Source organism: Chrysemys picta, chromosome 3 (assembly GCF_011386835.1).
Source record: "Chrysemys picta bellii isolate R12L10 chromosome 3, ASM1138683v2, whole genome shotgun sequence".
In the NCBI taxonomy this organism is placed as follows: domain Eukaryota; kingdom Metazoa; phylum Chordata; order Testudines; family Emydidae; genus Chrysemys; species Chrysemys picta.
Genome location: NC_088793.1, coordinates 102,447,161 through 102,468,158, shown reverse-complemented (window position 1 = coordinate 102,468,158; position 20,998 = coordinate 102,447,161). Strand labels below are relative to the sequence as shown.

General features: G+C 43.7%; 1 protein-coding gene across 31 annotated transcripts in view; it reads right to left on the bottom strand.

Moving 5' to 3' along the window:
- The window catches only part of EYA4 (EYA transcriptional coactivator and phosphatase 4), a 228,788-nt gene that overhangs the window by 103,538 nt on the left and 104,252 nt on the right, over positions 1-20,998 (bottom strand). For all 31 annotated transcript variants that reach the window (XR_010599667.1, XR_010599666.1, XR_010599668.1 and 28 more), the window contains one exon: positions 3,707-3,756. Coding sequence is in view for 17 of the 31 variants with exons in the window: in XM_024113356.3 (XP_023969124.1) it covers positions 3,707-3,756 (50 nt within the window). In the remaining 14 variants the exon portion in view is untranslated. The remainder of the gene's footprint in view (positions 1-3,706; positions 3,757-20,998) is intronic.

The following is a 20,998-nucleotide window of genomic DNA, read 5'->3' as shown; positions in this document are numbered from 1 at the left end:
TGTGGGGAGCGCGCAGCGCCCCTTATAGCGCGATATAGAGGCGCCACTCCAGGGGTCGCATCAGGGCTCCCCCCCTATGGGTACTGCTAAGGGAAAAACTTCCGGCACCGGTGCACGTGGCGAGCACGCACACCTACTGTGGAATACACATGAGCAATCACTCGAAGAAGAATTCTCCCTTTCATAAGCACAGGTGTGAACGCAGATGGGAGCACGGGGCTCTACATTTTTGATATTTACCAATCTACCAATTTTCAGAATCTGAAATAGTCTAATATTTTACTCATTTCTTATAGTTCATCCAGTAACTAAGTTTCTGCCTGCGAGGTTTGGTTTTGGATGAGGGAGGGAATAACTAGATCTAGCAGGCATCCAGTTTGGTTAAAAACAACATGTCATAACTTTGAAAATGATGAATATTAACTCATGTTTGTAAAACACTGAAGACAAAAGTGCCGCAGCACATAGCGCTGCATAAATATTATATGTAAGGAGATTAGATTTGTGCTTTGATATACAGTATCAACAAAATGTGGCTCAAGTTTTTTCTACAAATTCTCATTGGTAACAATGAAGTTAAGCATCTCATGCATAGCACAGTAACTCAGCATTTACTTAAATTATATTAAATTAAACATGGGGAAAAGGTAGTCAGCACCTCTCAATATCACACCCTTAGTAAATTAAACTGAGAACATGAGAAAATGCAGTGCAATGTACATTGTGCAGATATGCTGCACCCATGAACTACATCTCCAAAGTTACTGACGGATGAATCTGATTATGTGTTCATGTTATCTGGAGTTTAGAACAGTGGCCTGGGAATCAGTGCTAATATGTACTATTTCTGACTCTGCCACTGATTGGCAGTATGACTCTTGTCAAGTCATACCCTCTCTCAATTTAACAACAGTGGATCCAAAATTAAATGATAGGAATTTATTATGTTGGGAAGCCATTAAACCTTCTAACAGATAATTTAATTTTTAAAACAAAAGGAAAGAATTTCATAATATGGATATCCCCAGATACCACAGCAATGGATGCAACATAAATATCTAGAAAGGGAGAGATAAAGGAAAGCACTTTCCGAACAGGACATAGGAGATTTAGCAACTCACTCCCAGGAAACTCTCATAGAATTTGCATGTCTAAATTCTCATGTCCTGCTTGAAAATAGATGGATCAAAATTTGTGTGGTGATTGAGATATTAAAGATTATTGCACATTTTCTTGCACATTTATGTGTTCAGAGAAAATCATTCCATGTATCATGCTTGCAAATCTTCTAAGTTTCCTGCACATGTGTGTTGTTAAACATCTGTCAACTTGACAACCATTTTGTACAAATGAGAAATGACTGCTGTTGATGATTGAGCTTTATCACACATATGGCAGGATACTTCTGTAAGGCATTCTTTGCCCTGATATATTGCATAAGCTAGTAGATTCCCTCTGCCCAAATTTACCAGTCACATCTGTATCTTGAAAGTTTCTCACTAAAAGAGGAACCAACGCCAAGCAAGACAAAGAATTTGCTGATACACACATGTCACTCCAAGAATTCTCCTGACAAAGTTCCCACACCCAATTTAATTACTTCCCTACTGTAAAAACACTTTCCATCTGCATTTATTGTAATAGTTTCAAATCCAAAACCAACACACTATAAAGCTAGCTAAATAAATGAATGATATTGGCCTTAAGTCCCAAGCCAGCAGCCATTCGGTAAGGCAATGTGTCTCCAGCATTCATTTTTATGCTGATGTTTCATTTTATGTGCAATGTTTTCACTTAAGACTTATTTGAGAAGAATTACCTTACTCCAGGCTTTAAAACTTTGTGGGCTATAGCAGTGCCCTCTAGTGCCACTCTTGTCAAAGGTCTGTCAGTGATTCCATTCTAAGACCACAGTTGCATCGTATATATCAAATTCTGGCATAAAAACTTGCTTCTAGCTATATACACAGCATTACAAACTCTCAGGCCAGGAGCATTTCCTTTTATTTAAACTAGATCTGGTTTAAAATACATTTCCTTAAATAAGGGGAGGGGGGGGATACAAAATATATACTTTTTGTTCAAAATTTTCCTTTTTTCAGTAAATGAAATCTTACCAGATTTACAGTTTGATAGTTCACAGTGTGGGTCACTTTTGCAGTTGGGAGAAAAAAATATTTTATAGATTTATTTCATTTAGTATAACAATCATCGTAACGACCATTCAACAGATGGAGTTCACAATGGAGTAAGTATTATGAAAGCATACTGGGTCATGAAGTGCCCTTAGACTTGTTACAATACAAGGCCCTGATCCAGCAAAGCACTTGAGCATGTATGTAACTTTTCACATGTTTAGAGTCCCACAGGGGACAACTCACATGCTTAAAGTTACACTCATGCTGAAGCGCTTTGCTGAATCAGGACCCTAATGCCACTGAAAGTACTTGTAAAGAACTGTGAGGTTTTTAAAACTGAAACTTAATTTTCATTCAAAAATACCAGGCCAGGGTGTGAAGGGGAGGACAACATTTATATTAGATTATTATTAAATAAGGATCAAAGGTTCAAACAAGCTCCCATTGAAGTCCATAGCAAAATTCCCATGGACTTCAAGGGAAGTAAGATCAGGCCTCATAGTCTGTGCTGAATTATGAGTACAACTCCTACTGAACCCAATGAAAGCTGTGCATGTGCAACTGAATAATGTGAAAAGCAAATCAAAGAAATTCTGACATACTATACAGGACTATTCACAACTATTCTATTGTCCATAAGTATTATTGTGTCCCAACCAGTCAGAGGTCTTGCATACATTAAAGCTGCAATACCCAGACATAAGCATAGTAAAGTTTCAGTCATTTTTAATTTCTTAGCTTTCTTAGTTTCTTTAGATTTATTCTGTGTTTTTCTTTTTGTGATTAAACCCTCTTTTTCCCTGTGAAATTGAAATATAGCTCTTGTAAACAGAAATAAGACACGACAGCCTATAAAATGTTTCACTCCACAAATCTTAGGCAAAACAATGCCCTGTGTCTTAAGAATTTAATAACCACCAATAATGTACATGCTGGATGGCACATTTGCAGTAATTATTGCATCACTTGTCCAAAATATAGACAGGGATAGTGACCCCATTTAAGTGACATTGATTTCCTTTTCTACTTACATATAAAATTAGGAAACAATGCATTTTAATACATACTTTGAGGAGTGTATGGGATTTTCCCAACATATGAACATTAGCACATTTTGCACAAGTAAACGTTTAAAAAAAAAATCATGGTAAAAGAATTTTTACCCAAATAAAAACTGATCTGCTGGCACTGAAAGTAAACGGCAATACTAAATGAATGGCAACAATCATAGGTGCAGAAAGGGATGAGAAAAGAAAAAAATAATTGATCTAGAGACTTTACTACAATATTTATTGTTTTAAATGTGATTCTCTTCTAAATTGAAGGTGATAAATCACTATTAATACACTATCAAAACTCTCTCCACCCCCTGTCCATTCCCAATCTCAATTCTTATCAGTAACTGCAAAAAACAATACCACCTCTGGGATGAAATACATTTCAAAGTAATCTAGCCAGACTCATTAACTCTTTGCAATACTAATCTCTCATGCCTTTTGCTATATAGCTTCAGTATTGCTTCATATCACCATGTTCTTCTCATTAAGTATTTACTTTCGTTACTGTACCTGGAATTCTGAGCCTCTGAAACATCTGATTCTGTGCACGTTTTCTTTACCTGCAAAAGCAAAATGATTGCCAGTTACTCTCATATGAAAACACAACTTCCTCACTAACAGTTCACGCACTTATATCACTTAAAGTGGATACAGTTCTGCTCACCATGATATCTATAAAATACTTCCCGCATTTTACAGCAGCAGTATGCAGTACTAAACAGTGTGTTTCATTATTATCCCATGAACAGCTGCCAACTGCACTTCCCTAGACTCCATTAGTATGTAAAATGTTCAACTAAAATAGCTTGGGAGTAGTCTAACTAGGAACAAAGAAACCAAAGAACCAGGTTCCCCACTTAGAAACTAGAAAGCCATACTGTTCTCAGTTCAGTAAAGAAATGTTTTCCCAATTGATATTGCTTCTGTTTCCTGCTAAAGCTCACAATAATAAACACCAGATTCTGGGGCAAAGTGCAGTGTTAGCTAAATAATTCATACATTAATTTTCATTTTCTGAATCCGGTAACTATATGTTTAATGTATTTTCATAAAGTGCCAATGAAGTTTACATATCATGTACACATTTTTCATACATATCCGCAATATATAATTATATATACTCTAGTTCAACCTTCAGATCCATCTTTGTGATATACTGCTGTTAGCCAGCGAAAGGAGAAAAAAACCCACCTCCAACTAAAAATATAAACTACTCTTTTCCAGGCCCTTTATGGTGTTGGGGTCCTCTGGAGTGGTGCAATTTGCACCTTTTGGTAATTTAAATTTCAGGCACTTTCAGTAAGACAAACATTTTGTTGAACGTTCAAGCTAATGACTTGGTTGCGATATCAAAATTCCTTCCATTAAGACCAGCTAAATTCATTTACAGCCACTCAGGCTTACTTAGTATCACTTCTACTTACTGCATACTCCCCTTGTTAACAATAAATATTCAAATTCTGAGCATTTACAATTACAGTACCTTGATCAAAGGGTTCTTCTATTGTCAAATCCTCCTTTTGTTATACTGTCTTAAAAAGAATGCCTGTGACAGTTAGGGTGGAATTTTCAAAACAATTCAACACTGCCAAACTTTTCCCGTCAAAGTCAACAGCAAAACTTCAACAGAATTCAGTGGGAGTAGAGGTAGGCCAATATTGAGCACTTTTAAAAATGCCACCTTTCAAGACTTTGAATGGATACCTAGCAACACTACTCAAAGATGGGCAAGTACAAGAATGACTCTAGAGAGCCATTTTTACTCTTGTGTAATTTCTGGATCTTAAAGAATAATCATGCTACCTACAATGTAAATTGTATAGAGTACTGTTCAGTAGCAATAATGGAAATTTTCTTTTGGTGCTAATTTTAACAGCACATTTACTGTAATAGATGCCAGCTACAAATAATCATAAAAACAAAATAAAACCAAATTAAAAAAAATCTGATTCAATATGTGTTTTGTTTTATTTTTGCCATAAATCTCACTCCAGCAAATATGAATATCTGCTTAGTCATCTTGCTTAATTCTCAATGTGGGATTTTTTTCAAACTGCAAAAAGAAGAGGCTTTGTAATAAGGTAATGCAATGAAAATCTGCAATAAGAGTAGTTGTGCAGCTTAAAAAGTGAAGAAAGTTCTTGCATAGCAAAATGAGATGGTTAGGGCTTTGGAAACATTCAGATAACGATACCACTGCAAAGGCCTGTTTCTTTATTAAAGAAACATTAGATAAGGAATGTAAGCAAGGACTGGGAGGGGCTGAGGGGGTTCAGAGTGTGGGAGGGGGCTCTGGGCTGGGGAAGGGGGTTGGGGTGTGGGAGAGGGTGAGGGTTCTGGCTAGGAGTGCGGGCTCCAGGGTGGGGCCATAAATGAGGGGTACGGAGTGTGGGAGGGGGATGAGGGGTGTGGGCTCTGGGCGGTGCTTACCTCAGCCAGCTCCCAGAAGCAGCCAGCATGTCCCCTCTCCGGCTCCTAGGCACAGGGATGGCCACGGGGCTCTGCACGCTGCCCTCGCCCACAGGCTCCGCCCCCACAGCTCCCATTCATGGCCAATGGGAGCTGCGGAGCCGGCACTCGGGGCAGGGGCAGTGTGTGGATCCCCATGGCACCCCTGCACTTAGGAGCTGGAGGGAAATGCTGGCTGCCTTAGCCCCGCTGCACCGCTAACCAGACTCTTGGCAGTCCAGTCAGTGGTACTGTTTTCAATTCCAGTTGAAAACTGGACGCCTAGCTATCCTAGATAGCAGTAGAAGTCCACAATGTACATGTACAAATACATTACATGAAATATCCAAATTACAGGAGATTTTTTCAGAGACAAATTCAAAATAGTTAAAAAACTGAAATGTCACTAATCTTTTTTCTTGACAGGAAGACTTTTCTTTCATAAACAGAGTATCTCACTAAACAGGTATAAAATTTTCTTGGTAGGAAAAGGATCCCTCCACTTTGCATATAAAATGAATGCATATTTCAAAATATTAATTTATTTAGTTTAGTAACTTATTGGTAAAAAAAATTCCCAATTAAACTACTCACACTGGCATTCCTAAACTTGTACTCAGTTGCAAGCCATCTGCTGAGATCTCCTTATCATTTGTATTAACTATCACTTATACAGTATTTTTCCATTCCTAAGTCTTTAAATGGTTATCATCAATGGATCAATAGAACTAGTAAACGCAATATCATGTCCTTTGGTGGGCAGAACTACTACTTGCACAGGAGTGAAAGGATAAATAACTTATGCTCTAAGAGTATCTGAATTCAGTGCTGTGGATATAGGCAATAAACACATATTACAGAGTAACTCAAAGCATTAAAATATTGTGATATTCCTTTGCAGTGTACATTAAAAACTATAACACACTAGTTTACCATAAAAAGAGTGACAGAAAAAGACATCACTGGTGTATAAAAAACAATCTTGTATTATATATGCCCTGTAAGGTGGCAGGTGCTCAACAAATGCAAAATGAGGAGTGACAGAAATTTTAAATGAAGTTTAAGTTTTTGAATTAGTATAGATGGTGGTATAGATGGTACATCCATGACTGATGTGTGAGGAAATGTGTACTCATACTGCACTGTACATTTGCCTTTACCTCTGGGATCTCATGTAATCTAGATTGTGCATCTAACTAAGGGCTCTCCTCCTGAGGAAAAAAAAATAAATAGAAAAGTTATTTCTTATGAAAGGTGTGTGTAAGGGATGCTCTTTCAAGTGGTTACAAGGAACGAACACAATTTCTTCTCTACAACTATCCCAACAGTAGAGTAAAATGCACTTTGCTGGCCATAAAAAATATTTTACATTTTGAGGTGAATAGAGTGATTATTGTAAAAACTGATTATCAAAGACTACAGATATTTGTTTCTTTGTTCTTTCTGGTTTTTCTTTGTTAATTAGCTTTTCTGTTGTTTTCATAATACCCAATATCTATTAAACTGCACATGAGTATTTATATGCATTAAGAAGATGACTTTTGTTTTGTTACTGTTTTTTCTATTAAAAGAAAAAATACATGTGCAGTTCTCACTATCTGAGTCAAATACAACTATAAAGTCAATATTTGGAATTATAAGACCCTGTTTTTAGCTGTTATACCTTTTCCAAACTTTAACTATTTGCGATAAATGTTTCCATGCTGTATGACAAAGTTCCTCCTCTATCTTGGTGGGTCCTGTGCTTATTGGTGGATTTTCTTGCCTCAGAGTTTCACCATGTGGGTTGGGGAACAGCTCAGAGACCTTCCCCTCTGGAAGAACCCACAGTCTAGGTCAATTGGGAGGTTTGGGGCCGCCCTCTACTCTGGGTTCCAGCCCAGGGCCCTGTGGACTGCAGCTGTCTATAGTGCCTCCTGCAACAGCTGCATGACAGCTACAACTCCCTGGGCTTCTTCCCCATGGCCTCCTCCAAACACCTTACTTATTCTCACCACAGGACCTTCCTCCTGGTGTCTGATAACGCTTGTGCTCCTCAGTCCTCCAGCAGCACACCCTCTCACTCTCAGCTCCTTGTACCTCTTGCTCCCAGCTCCTCACACTCCCCCCACAAACTGAAGTGAGCTCCTTTTTAAAACTCAGGTGCCCTGATTAGCCTGCCTTAATTGATTCTAGCAGCTGCTTCTTAATTGGCTCCAGGTGTCCTAATTAGCCTGCCTGCCTTAACTGGTTCTAGCAGGTTCCTGATTACTCTAGTGCAGCCCCTGCTCTGGTCACTCAGGGAACAGAAAACTACTCATCCAGTGACCAGTATATTTGCCCGCTACCAGACTCCTGTACCCCACTGGTCTGGGTCTGTCACAGCTGTGTGTCCGCTTCAGGCTGACTTTTTAGCAAGTCTGAATTAAAATGGTCCAGCTAGTTTTAAATATGAGATTTGGGAAAATATCGTTGCCTGCGGATGGTCAACATAAACAAACTGTCTTGCGGTCTGCCAGTGGATTACCCTGACGGGCGCGTGCAGCCCGTGGGCCACAGGTGCCCACTACTGCTATAGAGTCTCCATGCTTTGGAGCAGGTACATGAAATTTGGCAGGGGGCTTGCTCTGGTGCCAGTGATGGGCTGGGCCTTTTGCCATTCCTGTGAAAACCTGTGCAAAATTGCTCAAGTTATAAGCCTCTGAAAAAATTCTCTTTGCAGATGGTCAGCAGAGACTTATTAGAGTCTGGCAGTTAAATTCTCTGAAGATTCCACCTGCACTGATCATGTTCCACCCCAAAGTTGCAGGGGCTGAGCAGAACTTTCCCTATAATTCCTCCTCCTGGTGATGCCAAGCACAGGGACTGAAAGCAGGGAGACACACACTCTCTCTCCCAAATCTTCCCTTATATGAATTCAGGAGGCATGGAAGAAGAGGAGAAATCAGCTTGACTCAGATGGAGGGAGCTGAGGAATGGGGGGGGGGGGGGGGAAGGGGAAACAGGGAAAATAGGAACAGAGAGGAAGAGAGGGTTGCGGGCGCTAGAAGGCAGGAAAAAAAGGGGTATATAGGTGCAGACCGAGAGGGAGCCAGTAGTTGGGAGAATGGGGGAAGATAGGAGCAGAAGGGGAAGGAGCAGTAGTCAGGGGCTGGCAAATGGATAGGGGAATAGGGAGGGGGACAGGAGCTGGGTTTGGATGGGGTGTGGGTTTGGATAGGAGCAGAGGAGGAGGGGACAGGAGCTTGGTGGCTGGGAAGGAGCAGAAGGGTGGTGGTGGCAGGAAAAGGGGGGTAGGGTGGATTGACTTAAATCCCAGTATTTTCATCATCATTTAACACAGCAAGCAGGAAACCTTGATTTAAATAATCAATTTTAATCTCGTTTTGCATTTGTACTTCTTAGTTATTTTCATATAAAAAGATGATTCTCAGTGGCTAGTAACCATTAAAACATGTTGATTTACAACTAAATATAGTATTTACACTGAATTTGGTGCTTCTTTTTGCTAACCTGAGGATACACTATCTATACATATTTATTTGAGCAACTGTACAGCTTATCTTACATTTATTCAGATTCTTAATTTTTACATTTTTATTATGGTAGAAAATGGTGACTGATGCATTTATTTACTAGATGGCAATTAATTAATTTGTGATTTATATCAAGCTCTATTTGGATGGAAATTTAATTAAAAATGCACAAAATGGCATTCTATTATTTTTTAATAAATAAAACTACTTAAATGTGCTGGATGCATAAGGAAAAAAGTTTATCAAAACTAACTGATTTATTAAACAAAAGAAATATTATCTGTAGTTACTGAACTGAAGTGAGTTTTTCTAGTCACCATGTTCTTCAAGGTTTTAGACCTAGTAGAGCTCATCCTCTCACACCCAATTTTTATTCATAGACTGGAAGAGGAAAACAAGCTTTCCTGCTTTTTTGACTCCCAATTGGCTTCTTAAACTTTGAACGAACTAGTCTTTGAACCGAATTAACAGAATAAACTAAAATGAAGAACGTACTCTCTCTGTAACTAGAGAACAGGCTACTGCTCAGAACAGCGGGTTTAGCACTGTAATAAATTCTGGTTTCAGATTATTAGCAAGTGATTTCCACCAGGTCAGTGGTTTGACTTTCTTTAAAACTTGGGAGCAAATATATAAAACTTTTTTTTTTTTTTTTGCATTTAATGTAAATATTTTTAATAGATTATAAATGTAGGCCCTAACATAGGTTGTCAATTTCAAATTTAATTTTATATAAGTTTATTTTTTAAGATGAACTTTATAGTTAAATTTTAAAATATTTGATTTATTTGATTTTTTTCCTACACCTGATGGGGGTGGGAGTAGATAGGAGGAGAGGGGGATGGGAGTAGGCTGGGACACAACCACTAGCGAACACTCTTCTTCAAAACCTGGAACTGAACCCAGGAGTCCTGAGTCTCTATACTTCTCTGCTGCCTGCAGTATCTGAGACTGGCAAAGTATGTGTCTCATGCTCCCCCCAGTGGCTGGTCCCCACAAGTGGCTGGTCATGGGCTACTATTGCTATCAGTTATTTTGTTACATCAACTGGTAGTGGTGTTTGCTGTAGATCTAAATCACCTAATCCTGTTGATGCCTCAAGTTGGGGGTCAATACATGACAGAATATCTGTAGTCTCAAGGTTTTATTTTTTTTGGTGAGTTTTTCATTTCAATTAGGAAATTACATTAAAAAAAAAAACCTATCTTAAAACAACATTTAAGGTTGCAAAGTCAAACACTCAAAATGTTGGAAATACCAGAATTAAGATTGCCTGTATCCTACAGTCTTTAAATATATGATCACATACTATTTTTCCAGAGAATTGCTGTCTCATTCAGTGCACAGGATGAACCAAATTATGGGAAAGAATAAAGGTCGTATAATGAATTACTGGTAAGCTCATTTCTTGCAGAACTAGGAAGGTATGTAAAGAATGGAGCAGGGGACTGCAGGAACAGAAAGAATGGCCTTTGCAGATGAAAGCTGCCCAGGATAATTTCATTTTATCCTCGTCTCTGTCACAGTTTCTATGGGATACTGAGCAATTCACTTAAAGCAAAATGTTAACAGTTGGCCACTAATTGTTGTGTACCTCATTTTCTGAATGCTCAAAGTGAGGCGCCTGGAGCTAGATTTGCAGAAGCACGGAGTGCTCACAGCCACAACTGAAAGTCAATTGGGGGCTGTATTTCAAACATATGAAGTGGTATAACAATGCTAAGTACTCTGGAAAATGAGGGCTTAGGTGTTTCAAGTCGGATATCCAAAATGGGGCCTTAATTTTGGTAGGGGCCTCTATGCACTACCATACTATAAATCAATTACCGGTAATCAAAATATTAATTTCTTGATCTACAAAAAAAACACTAGAACTAATTTGAATGCATAATTCATAAGGCTAACAGCACACTGAAAATGTTTTGCAGTTTAGAATATGCTTTTCAAATTTAGATTAGGAACATAAATGTGTCATTAAGATATGAAGCAGGAGGAAAGTGATCCCATAGTTGGGACCTTTCTTCCAGATGATGTCATGGTATCCTCTCACACAGAAGTTACCCCTCCAGGGGAGGGGACCCATTATTAGGAAGAGACAGGTAATAGTAATGGGGGATTTAATTATTAGAAATATATAGTTGGGTTTGTGATGGCCAGAAGAGCTGCATGATGAACTGGCTGCTGGGTGTGAAGGTTTCAGACCTCTAGATAGATTTACGTGAAGTGCTGGTTGTCGTGGTATACATAGGAAAGAGGTCCTGGAGGCCAAGTTTAGGCTGTTAGGTAAGAGATTAAAGTGCAATACCTTCAAGGTAGCATTCTGTGAAGTGCTTCTAGTTCTACAATTAGGGCCAGTTAGAAAGGCAGAACTGCAGGGTTTCGACGTGTGAATGAGATGATAGTACTGGGAAGAAGGATTTAGGTCAGGGGTCGACAGGGATTTACATAAGCGGCAGCCAACAAGTCCCTGCGGCCCACACTGCTTCACACAGCTCCCATTGGCTGGAAATGGTGAATCGTCGCCACTGGGAGCTGTGGACAGTCAACGTAAACAAAATGTCTTGTGACCCGCCAGTGGATTACCCTGATGGGCTGCGTGCCGAAGGTTACAAACCCCTGATTCAAGTGCCTAACTGGGGAATCTTTTGGGAAAGGAGGGACATATACAGAAAGAATGGGCTCCACATAAACCAAAATGGAACCAGATTGCTGGCATGTAAAATTAAAAAAGGTCGTTAGAGGAGGTTTTTAAACAAAGGGTTGGGGAAAGACAACAGGTGTGAAGAAACACACGTTTCAGAAGGAGACATCCCTTAAAGGAGGATTTATTAAAGGGGATACTCTAGATTCTAGTAAAGAAGAGAGGACAGAAGTTGATAAAGTACAGGTAGGAACTGAACAGAAACAGTCAAACAAAAAAAAAAGAGTCCTATTCTGCAGACAATTAAATTTTGCAAATGTTATAATTGTATACAAATGCTAGAAGTATAAATACTCAGATGGGTGAACTTGAGTTCCTGGTATCAAATGAGGATATTGCTACAATTAACTTGGGTGAAAGATGGCACTCAATATGATATGGCAATACCAGGGTACAAAAAATATAGGAACAACAAAGTAGGTCGCACTGGTGGGGGAGTGGCACTATATGTGAAGGAAAGCATAGAGTCAAATACTGTATAGTGGAAATATTAAATGAATCTGTACCATAAAATCTCTATGGATAGAAATTCCATGCTTGAATAATAAGAGTATAGCAATAGGAATATACTACTGACCATCTGACCAGAATGGTGACAGTGACTGTGAAATCCTCAGGGAGATTAGAGAAGCTACATAAACAGAAAACCCAATAATAATGGGGGATTTCAATTATCCCCATATTGTCACCTCAGAATGGGATGCAGAGATAAAACTTCTAGTCACCATTAATACCTCATGGAGCAGCTAGTCCTGTAGAGCCCACAAGGGGAGAGGCGATTCTTGATTTAGTCCTCTGTTGAGCACAGGATCTGGCCCAAGAGGTGAACATAGCAAAACCTCTCAGTAATAGTGACCACAATAAAATTAAATTTATCCTCCTTGGGGGAAGGGGAGGGAGAATACCAAAGAAACCCACAAAAATGGTTAACTACCTTTCGTAACTGTTGTTTTTTTGAGATGTGTTGTTCATGTCCATTCCATTCTAGGTGTGTGCATGCTCACGTGCACAGTTGTTAGAGACTTTTGCCTTAGCGGTATCTGTAGGGTCAGCGGCAGCGCTCCCTTCAGTGTCGTGCTCATGCGTCAGTATATCAGGTACTGCTGGCCCCACGCCCTCTCAGTTCCTTCTTGCTGGCAACTCCAAAAGAGGGGCAGGAGAGCGCGTAATGAAATGGACATGAGCAACACATCTCGAAGAACAGTTATGAAAGATAGGTAACCGTTTTTTCTTCTTCAAGTGCTTGCTCATGTCAATTCCATTCTACATGACTCACAAGCAGAATCCCTGGAGGTGGGCTCGGAGTACACAGGTGAATGGCTTCCAACCCCGCTCTACTGAAGCCAGCATCATCTCAGGCTTGCTGGGTAAGCGCATAGTGAGACATGAACATATGCATCGACAACCAGGTAGTGGCCCTGAAGATGTCAGAAATTGGCACATGGGCCAGGAAGGCCACCGCCGAGGCTTGAGTTCTATCAGGTGGGCGGTTACAACTGCCAGTGAAGGCACCTTGCCTGATCATAGCAGAAACGGATGCAGACTGTGATACAGGAAGAAATTCTCTGGGCGGACACTGGATGACCTTTTATCCTATCTGACACCTTGACGAACAACTGAGTCAACTATGGAATGGCTTCGTATGAGGAGAGATTAATAAAACTGGGACGTTTCAGCTTGGAAAAGAGACGACTAAGGGGGGGGGATATGATAGAGGTCTATAAAATCATGACTGGTATGGAGAAAGTAAATAAGGAAGTGTTATTTACCCCTTCACAGAACACAAGAACTAGTGGTCACCAAATGAAATTAATACAGAGCAGGTTCAAAACAAACAAAAGGAAGTATTTTTTTCACACAACGCACCGTCAATCCGTGTAACTCTTTGCCAATTCCAGAGGATGTTGTGGAGGCCAAGATTATAACAGGGTTCAAAAAAGAACTAGATAAGTTCAATAGAGGATAGGTCCAGGAACAGCTAATAGTCAGAATGGGCAGGGATTGTGTCTCTAGCCTCTGTTTGCCAGAAGCTGGGAATGGGTGACATGGGATGGATCACTTGATGATTGTCTGTTCTGTTCATTGCCTCTGTGGCACCTGGCATTGGCCACTGTCAGAAGACAGAATACTGGGCTAGATGGACCTTTGGTCTGACCCAGTATGGCTGCTCTTATGTTCTTGCAAAACGGTTTGGTCCTCTCAGTGTAGAAGGCTAGTACCCTCCTGACATCCAGAGAGTGCAGCCTATGCTCCTCCTCTGACTTATGCGGCTTTGGGCAGAAGACTGGCAGAAATATGTCCTGGCTCCTGTGAAACTGCAAAACCACTTTGGGCAGGAAAGCCAGATGTGGTCGCAATTGGACCTTGTCCTTGAAGAACACCGTATAGGGCGGCTCCGATGTAAGCACCCTTATCTTGGAGAGCCTTCGGGCAGAAGTTATTGCTACCAGGAACACCACCTTCCAGGAGAGCAGAAGAAGGGAACAGGATTCCAAGGGCTTGAATGGGGCCCTCATGAGTCGCACAAGCACCAGATTCAGGTCCCACAGGGGGCCAGGATCCTGTACTTGAGAGCAGAGCCAGTCCAGGCCTTTCAAGAATTGGCCCATCATGCTATGTGCGAAGACCAACCTGCCCTGGAATGGAGGGTGAAAGGCCGATATAGCGGCCCAGTGGACCTTAATTGAGGAAAGGGACAAACCTTGGAGGTTGAGATGCATAAGGTAATCCAGGATCAGCTGTAGCTTATCTTCGTGGGCAGAGTCCTAGCACATAAAACATTTCCAGTGGCCACATCAGTTGCTCTCATGGAGGGCTTCCTACTTCCCAGTAGGCCCTGTTGAACCTGGGCCGAACATTCCTATTCCTCAGCACGGAGCAACCAAGCTGGGAGGTGCAGCACCACCAAATTCGGGTGCAGCAACCGGCCATGGTTCTGCGAAAGGAGATCTGGCCAGAGGGCAGTGGCATTGGGGTTGCCACTGACAGATCCATGAGCGTGCTGAATCAGTGCTGGTGCGGCCAAGCTGGGGCTATCAGGATGACCATGACGTTGTCCTGCCTAATCTTCATGAGAACTCTGAAAAGCAACGGTACTGGCAGGAAAGCGTACACCAGAGCCCTCTACCAAGGAAGCAGAAAGGCATCCAACAGGGAGCCCCTGTCAACCCCCGAAATGAGCAGAACCGGTGGCACTTCCTGTTCTGGTGAGTTGTGAGCAAGCCAACCTGGGGAAACCCCCACCTTCGGAAGACCTGGTTGACCACATCAAGTGGCGAGACCACTCGTGGCGAGACGAGAAGGGTCTGCTGAGGTGATCCAACAGTACGTTCCTGGTTCTGGGGAAGTAGGCTGCCACGGAGATGAATGGCATGCTGCATGCAGAAGTCCAATAGACTGAGCACTTCCTGGCAAAGGGCTGATGACCTGGCTCTGCCCTGCTTGTTGATATAAAACATCATGGTGGTGTCCTTCAGGACTTAAATCACTTTGCCTTGCAACTGGGGCCAAAAAGCCTGGCAGGCCAGGCAGACCGCCCTGAACTCCCTGACATTTATGTGGAGGGAGCGGTCAATCCCCGACCAGCGGCCCTGTGTACCGAGCTCGCCCAGGTGGGCTCCCCAGCTAGGTCTGAGGTTTCGGACACGAGAATCAGTGACGGGGACAGGGCCGCAAAGGGGACTCCCTGCACCAGCAATACAAGGTCTGGACACCATGCAAGTGACACCCGGATGTGGTCTGGCACCTTGATTATCAGGTCCAGGTCGTGCCTGTTGGGGATGCAGACCGACACCAACCATGCCTGCAACAGCTAGAGGTGGAGCTGGGCATGATGGACCACATAAGTACAAGCAGCCATGTGGTCTAGCAGCCTTAGACAAGTGCAGGCAGTGGTGAGTGGATGACCCTTCACGAGTGAGATTACATCCAACATGGCTTGGAAATAGGACTTTGAAAGGAATGCCCTGGCCCGTGTGGTATCGAGAACTGCCCCGATAAACTCTATCCATTGCACTGGTACGAGGGTTGACTTATGCTCGCTCACTAACAGGCCCAGGTCACGGCATGTGGACCACACCAGATCGAGGCTCTCAGCACGTGGTCCTGCGATCTGCCCTTGATGAGCCAATCATCGAGATAAGATAGACTTGGACCCCCCGATGTCTCAAGTAAGTGGCTACTGGGGCCATGCATTTTGTAGAGACCCACGGGGCCAAGGAGAGGCCAAAGAAAAGCACGGTGAACTGGAAATGGCGCTGGCCCACCATAAAGCGGAGGAACAGTCTGTGTCCTTGGAAGATAGAGATATGAAAATAAGCATCTTTCAAGTCAAGAGCGGCATTCCAGTCTCCCGAATCCAGGGAGGGAATTATGGAGGCCAGGGATACCATGCGAAACTTCAACTTTTTGAGGTACTTGTTGAGTTGTAACAGGTCCAGAATGGAACGTAGGCCCCATTTTGCCTTTGGAATCAGGAAATAGCCGGTGCCAACTGGGGCTTCTCTGGTGCAGCGACCGAGGACTGGTGAGACCAGCATAACGGGTATGCTCCAGGCATTCCAATAAGGGCATTGTGCTGGCCACTGGCCCTGCTGCCAGGTCAGTATTGCCATGGCAGCTGCACCCTCCAGAGTCCAGTCATGACAGTGCTGTCTCGGCGAGGAGCTGAACTCCCTCTCAGTGCCAGAGAAGTCTCCTTCCTTGGGTGACCAGGAGTAACTCCTCACTTAACATTGTAGTTATGTTCCTGAAAAATGCGACTTTAAGTGAAACGATGTTAAGCGAATCCAATTTCCCCATAAGAATTAATATAAACAGGGGGAGTTAGGTTCCAGGGAATTTTTTTTTTGCCAGACAAAAGGCATTATATACATTTAAAACAATTTTAAACAAGCAATTTAATACTACAATCATCATTGCTGAGTATGAAGCTTGGTTGAGGTGGTGAAGTCAGAGTGGAAGAGGGTGGATTTTCCAGCTGCTCCTCTTTCTGAACTTCCTGAACTCAAAAAAACACATTTAGAGATTGTTGTTTTACTTCCCCCTTTTTTTTTCCTGGTAAATTTCTTTATAGCAAGTCATTAGATGACCAACTTCCCTAATCACTTTGGAGCTGCGTTCGTTGTCAGGATCGTCATCACTCAGGATTTGCAAGCCAGCTTCAATCATTTGGAAAGCTTCAGAAAGACGTTTGGCAGTCAAATTTCGATGGGTTGGTTCTTCTACTTCTTAGCCCTCTTCTTCCATTGCTCTCGTCACCTCTAGTTGCATCAGGTCTTCATTGGTTAGCTCTTCTCCGTGTGATTGCAGAAGTTGTGTAATGTCGGCTTCTTCCATCTTATCAAAACCTGCTTTCTTGGCCAAGCTGAGGATATCTTTCTTCATAGTGGGGACAACATCTTTAAATCCTTTTAAGTCATTGACACATTCAGGCCACAACTTCCCCCGCACACCATTCATACATGCCTGAGTAACTTCAGCCCAGGACTCACTGATGTTATTGATGCACTTCAGGATGTTGTAATCACACCAAAATTGCTGAATCTTAGGTTTGCCTTCCCCATCAGTGCGTCTGATGAGCTGGTCGAAAGTACGGCGTAAATAATATGCCTTAAATGCAGCGATGGGTCCATGGGTTGGATGAGTGATGTGGTGTTAGGTGGCAGAAAGACAACTTTGACGTTTTCGCACAGGTCATCCAGGTTGATTGGATGAGCCGGTACATTATCAATAAGCAATAAAATCTTGAAATCAAGATTTTCCTTGGCACAGTATTCCTTCCATGCAGGGATGGCATAGAGAGTCAGCCATTCTGAAAAAATAACCCCAGTTATCCAGGCCTTCTTATTGGATCTCCAAATGACTGGAAGGTGTTCCTTTGAAAATCCCTTGAGAGCGCGTGGTGTTTCAGATTGGTACACAGTCAGTGGTTTCATCTTCCTGTCTCCGGCAGCATTACCACCCAAAAGCAAGGTTAGACTGTCTTTAGCTGCTTTAAATCCGGGTGCTGTCTTCTCCTCTCGGGAAATGTAAGTCCACTCAGGCATCCTTTTCCAGTACAGTCCCGTTTCATCGACATTGATGACTTGTTTAGGGGAATAGCCACCTTCCCCAATTATTTTCTTGCGATAGTTGGGGAATATTTTTAAGTTGCAGCAGGATGAGCACTTTCTTGCAGGTTCTGACTTTCACAGGAGCCCTGCTGGAGGACCAAAGGCGTCTCTTCCAGGGTGCCCTGGAAAAATGGCCCTGCTGTATCTCCCCTAGTAACCATGCACTCAGCACCCGGGCAGCATTGCAGCCAATGTAGTAAGAGGAGGAAAATAACATTTGCTGCAGGGCTGCGCCCCTCCCTGCTGTGTGCATGCAGGGGCAGAGAGATGCAGCTGGCATTAAAGTGAATGGCAAAGCTCCTGTGCATTTCACAGACTTTCATGGGAGCAGGGTCAGGTTCTGTGCATCTCTACCCCGCTTCTCCCCCTTGTTACAGTGAAGCAGGTGCTGGAACGCTATTCCTGTAACTTGCTTTGGGCGGGCTGCCGCCCCCTGTGTTCTTACCTGCCTCCAGCAAAGGGAGAGGAGCAGATAAAACATTATTTATTCTGTAGCAAAACGACAAGGCAGGGCCTCTGCTGTGCCTCGCAAGCACTTGGTGTAGAGCCCTATTCCCGAGCAGGGCCGTTGGGCCATAAAGCAACAGTGAATCACTGGGGGGGGGGCGGGTCATGTGTATGTGCTGTGTGTTTACTGCCTTACCCTACACAGGCGCAGCCCACTGGCACTGGAGATGAGGCAGGCAAGGAGGCTGAAGGTGCTGTAGGCTAGGAGAAGCACGTCGCGCAGCAGCGGCAGCTTCCCCTACTCTGCAAGCACCACAGGCGGGGGGGGGGGCCTCAACCCTCAGCCCGCCCACTCCCCCCCTTCCCCAAGCCCCCATCCTTGACCTGCCTCTTCCTCCCCCCACCTCCTCCCCCTTTATTTTGGACCCTGCGTCCTCGCTCCTCCCCCCTCCCTCCCCTCCTTTCTAAACGCCGCAAGCCAGCTGATTGCTCCGGGCAGGAGGGAGGGGGAGGACTTGGTGCGCAGGTTCCCCCATCCTCCCCCTCCCCGCCCGGGGCAATTAGCTGGCTTGTGGCGTTGGAGGCAGGAGGGAGGGGGAGGAGCGAGGACTCTGAGCGCAGGCTCCCCCTCCCTCCCCTGCCTCGAATGCTGCAAGCCAGCTGATTGCTCCGGGCAGGAGGGGGAAGGCGCTGATCCCCAGGGTCTGCCAGTGGGCGGAAGGCACTGTGGGGACGGGGGGGCGTAGGGAGGCTGCCAGCTGTGGAGAAAGCAGGCAGCCAAACAACTTAAGAGTGGAGCATTGCACAACTTTAAATGAGCATGTTCCCTAATTGCTCAGCAACGTAACAATGAAACAACGTTAACCGGGATGACTAAGTGAGGAGTTACTGTAGGGGGAACAGTGCCGAGTTGGGGAGTGTCCCCAAAGTTTTGGTGACGGTGACAGTCTGTGCGAAGTCGACCGTTGCCAGCTGTAAGACGACCGCTGCCTCATTCTAGGTGAGGCCAGGTGAGAGGGCAGAGACCGGGAACACAGTGCCAACGACCTGTAGCAGTGAACCGGTGATCTGGGCTGACGTGGACACTGAGGGCGCAGCGACACAGGGCTCTGCCTTGGCTCTGGAGACCAACAGCGCTCACTCTCCTTCTGGGAGGCTTTGACATCTGACTTGTCCTTGTAGGGAGCCTTAGCCGGGTCCATCGCCACATGTGGTGCCAGCTGTGGCAGAAGAGTCCGTTGCTCTCTGGGCGCCGGGAACTGAGAGGGTGTTGACTGTGCTGTCAGCCTGGGTCCCCTACCGCTCCCCGGAGTCGGTGGCAGATCCCTTACGGGGCGAGCCTCCTTGCGGCTCCGACGTAGGCAGGTGGCCCAAGCAGAGTCCTTTTCTCAGTGCCCCTTGATCTGGCTTGCTCGGTGTTGGGTCCCTCTTCTTAGACTTCTTAGTTACTGGTGAAGGGGACCAGTGCCGGGATGAGCCCGGAGCAGGGACAAGCCCAGTGCCGTGGGTGTGCTGCGCACTGAGGCCGAAGTGCTGGGAGTTGCACCTGGCCAGGCCGGCTCCAACCTCCATGAGGAGGGCCCTCAAGTGAATGTCCTGGGATGAAAGTTCTTACAAATGCAACACTTCTCTTTAATGTGCGATTTCCCCAGGCACTTCAAACAGCTACCATGCGGGTCACTAATAGGCATAGGCCTGTTGCAGTCAGAGCAAGGCTTTAAACCTGGAGACCGGGGCATGCCCTACCCAGGGAAAGTCCCCGCTGGGACCCTAACTGATTAGAGTCCCACATTTGAGCCATTCTTTTTAGGTGACAAATTTGAGGAACTGTCCCAGATTGAAGCATCAATAGAGGAGGTTTTGGAACAAATTGATAAATTAAACAGTAATAAGTCACCAGGACCAGATGGTATTCACCCAAGAGTCCTGAGGAAATCAAATATGAAACTGCAGAACTACTAACTATGGTATGTAACCTATCACTAAAATCACCCTTTATACCAGATAACTGGAGGACAGCTAATGTAACACTGATTTTTTTACGTCTCAGAGGTGATCCTTGCAATTACAGGGCAGTAAGCCTAACTTCAGTGCCAGGCAAATTGGTTGAAACTATAGTAAACAACAGAATTATCAGACACATAGGTGAACACAACATGTTGGGGAAGAGTCAACATGGCTTCTGTAAAGGGAAATCATGCCGTGGTAATTTATTAGAATTCTTCAAGGGGATCAATAAACATGTGGTCAAGGATGATCCAGTGGATACAGTGTACTTGTACTTTCAGAAAGCCTTTGACGAGGTCCCACACCAAACGCTCTTTGTTGGGATGGGATAAGAGGGAAGGTTCTCTCATGGATCAGTAACTGGTTAAAGGACAGAAAACAAGGGGTAGAAATAAATGGTCAATTGTCGCAATGGAAAAAGATAAATAATGGAGTCCCCCAAGAGTCTGAATTGGGAAGTCTGCTGTTCAACATACTCATAAAATGATCTGGAAAGGGGGGTAAACAGTGAGGTGGCAAAGTTTGCAGATGATACAGAATTACTCAAGATAATTAAGTCCAAAGTGGACTG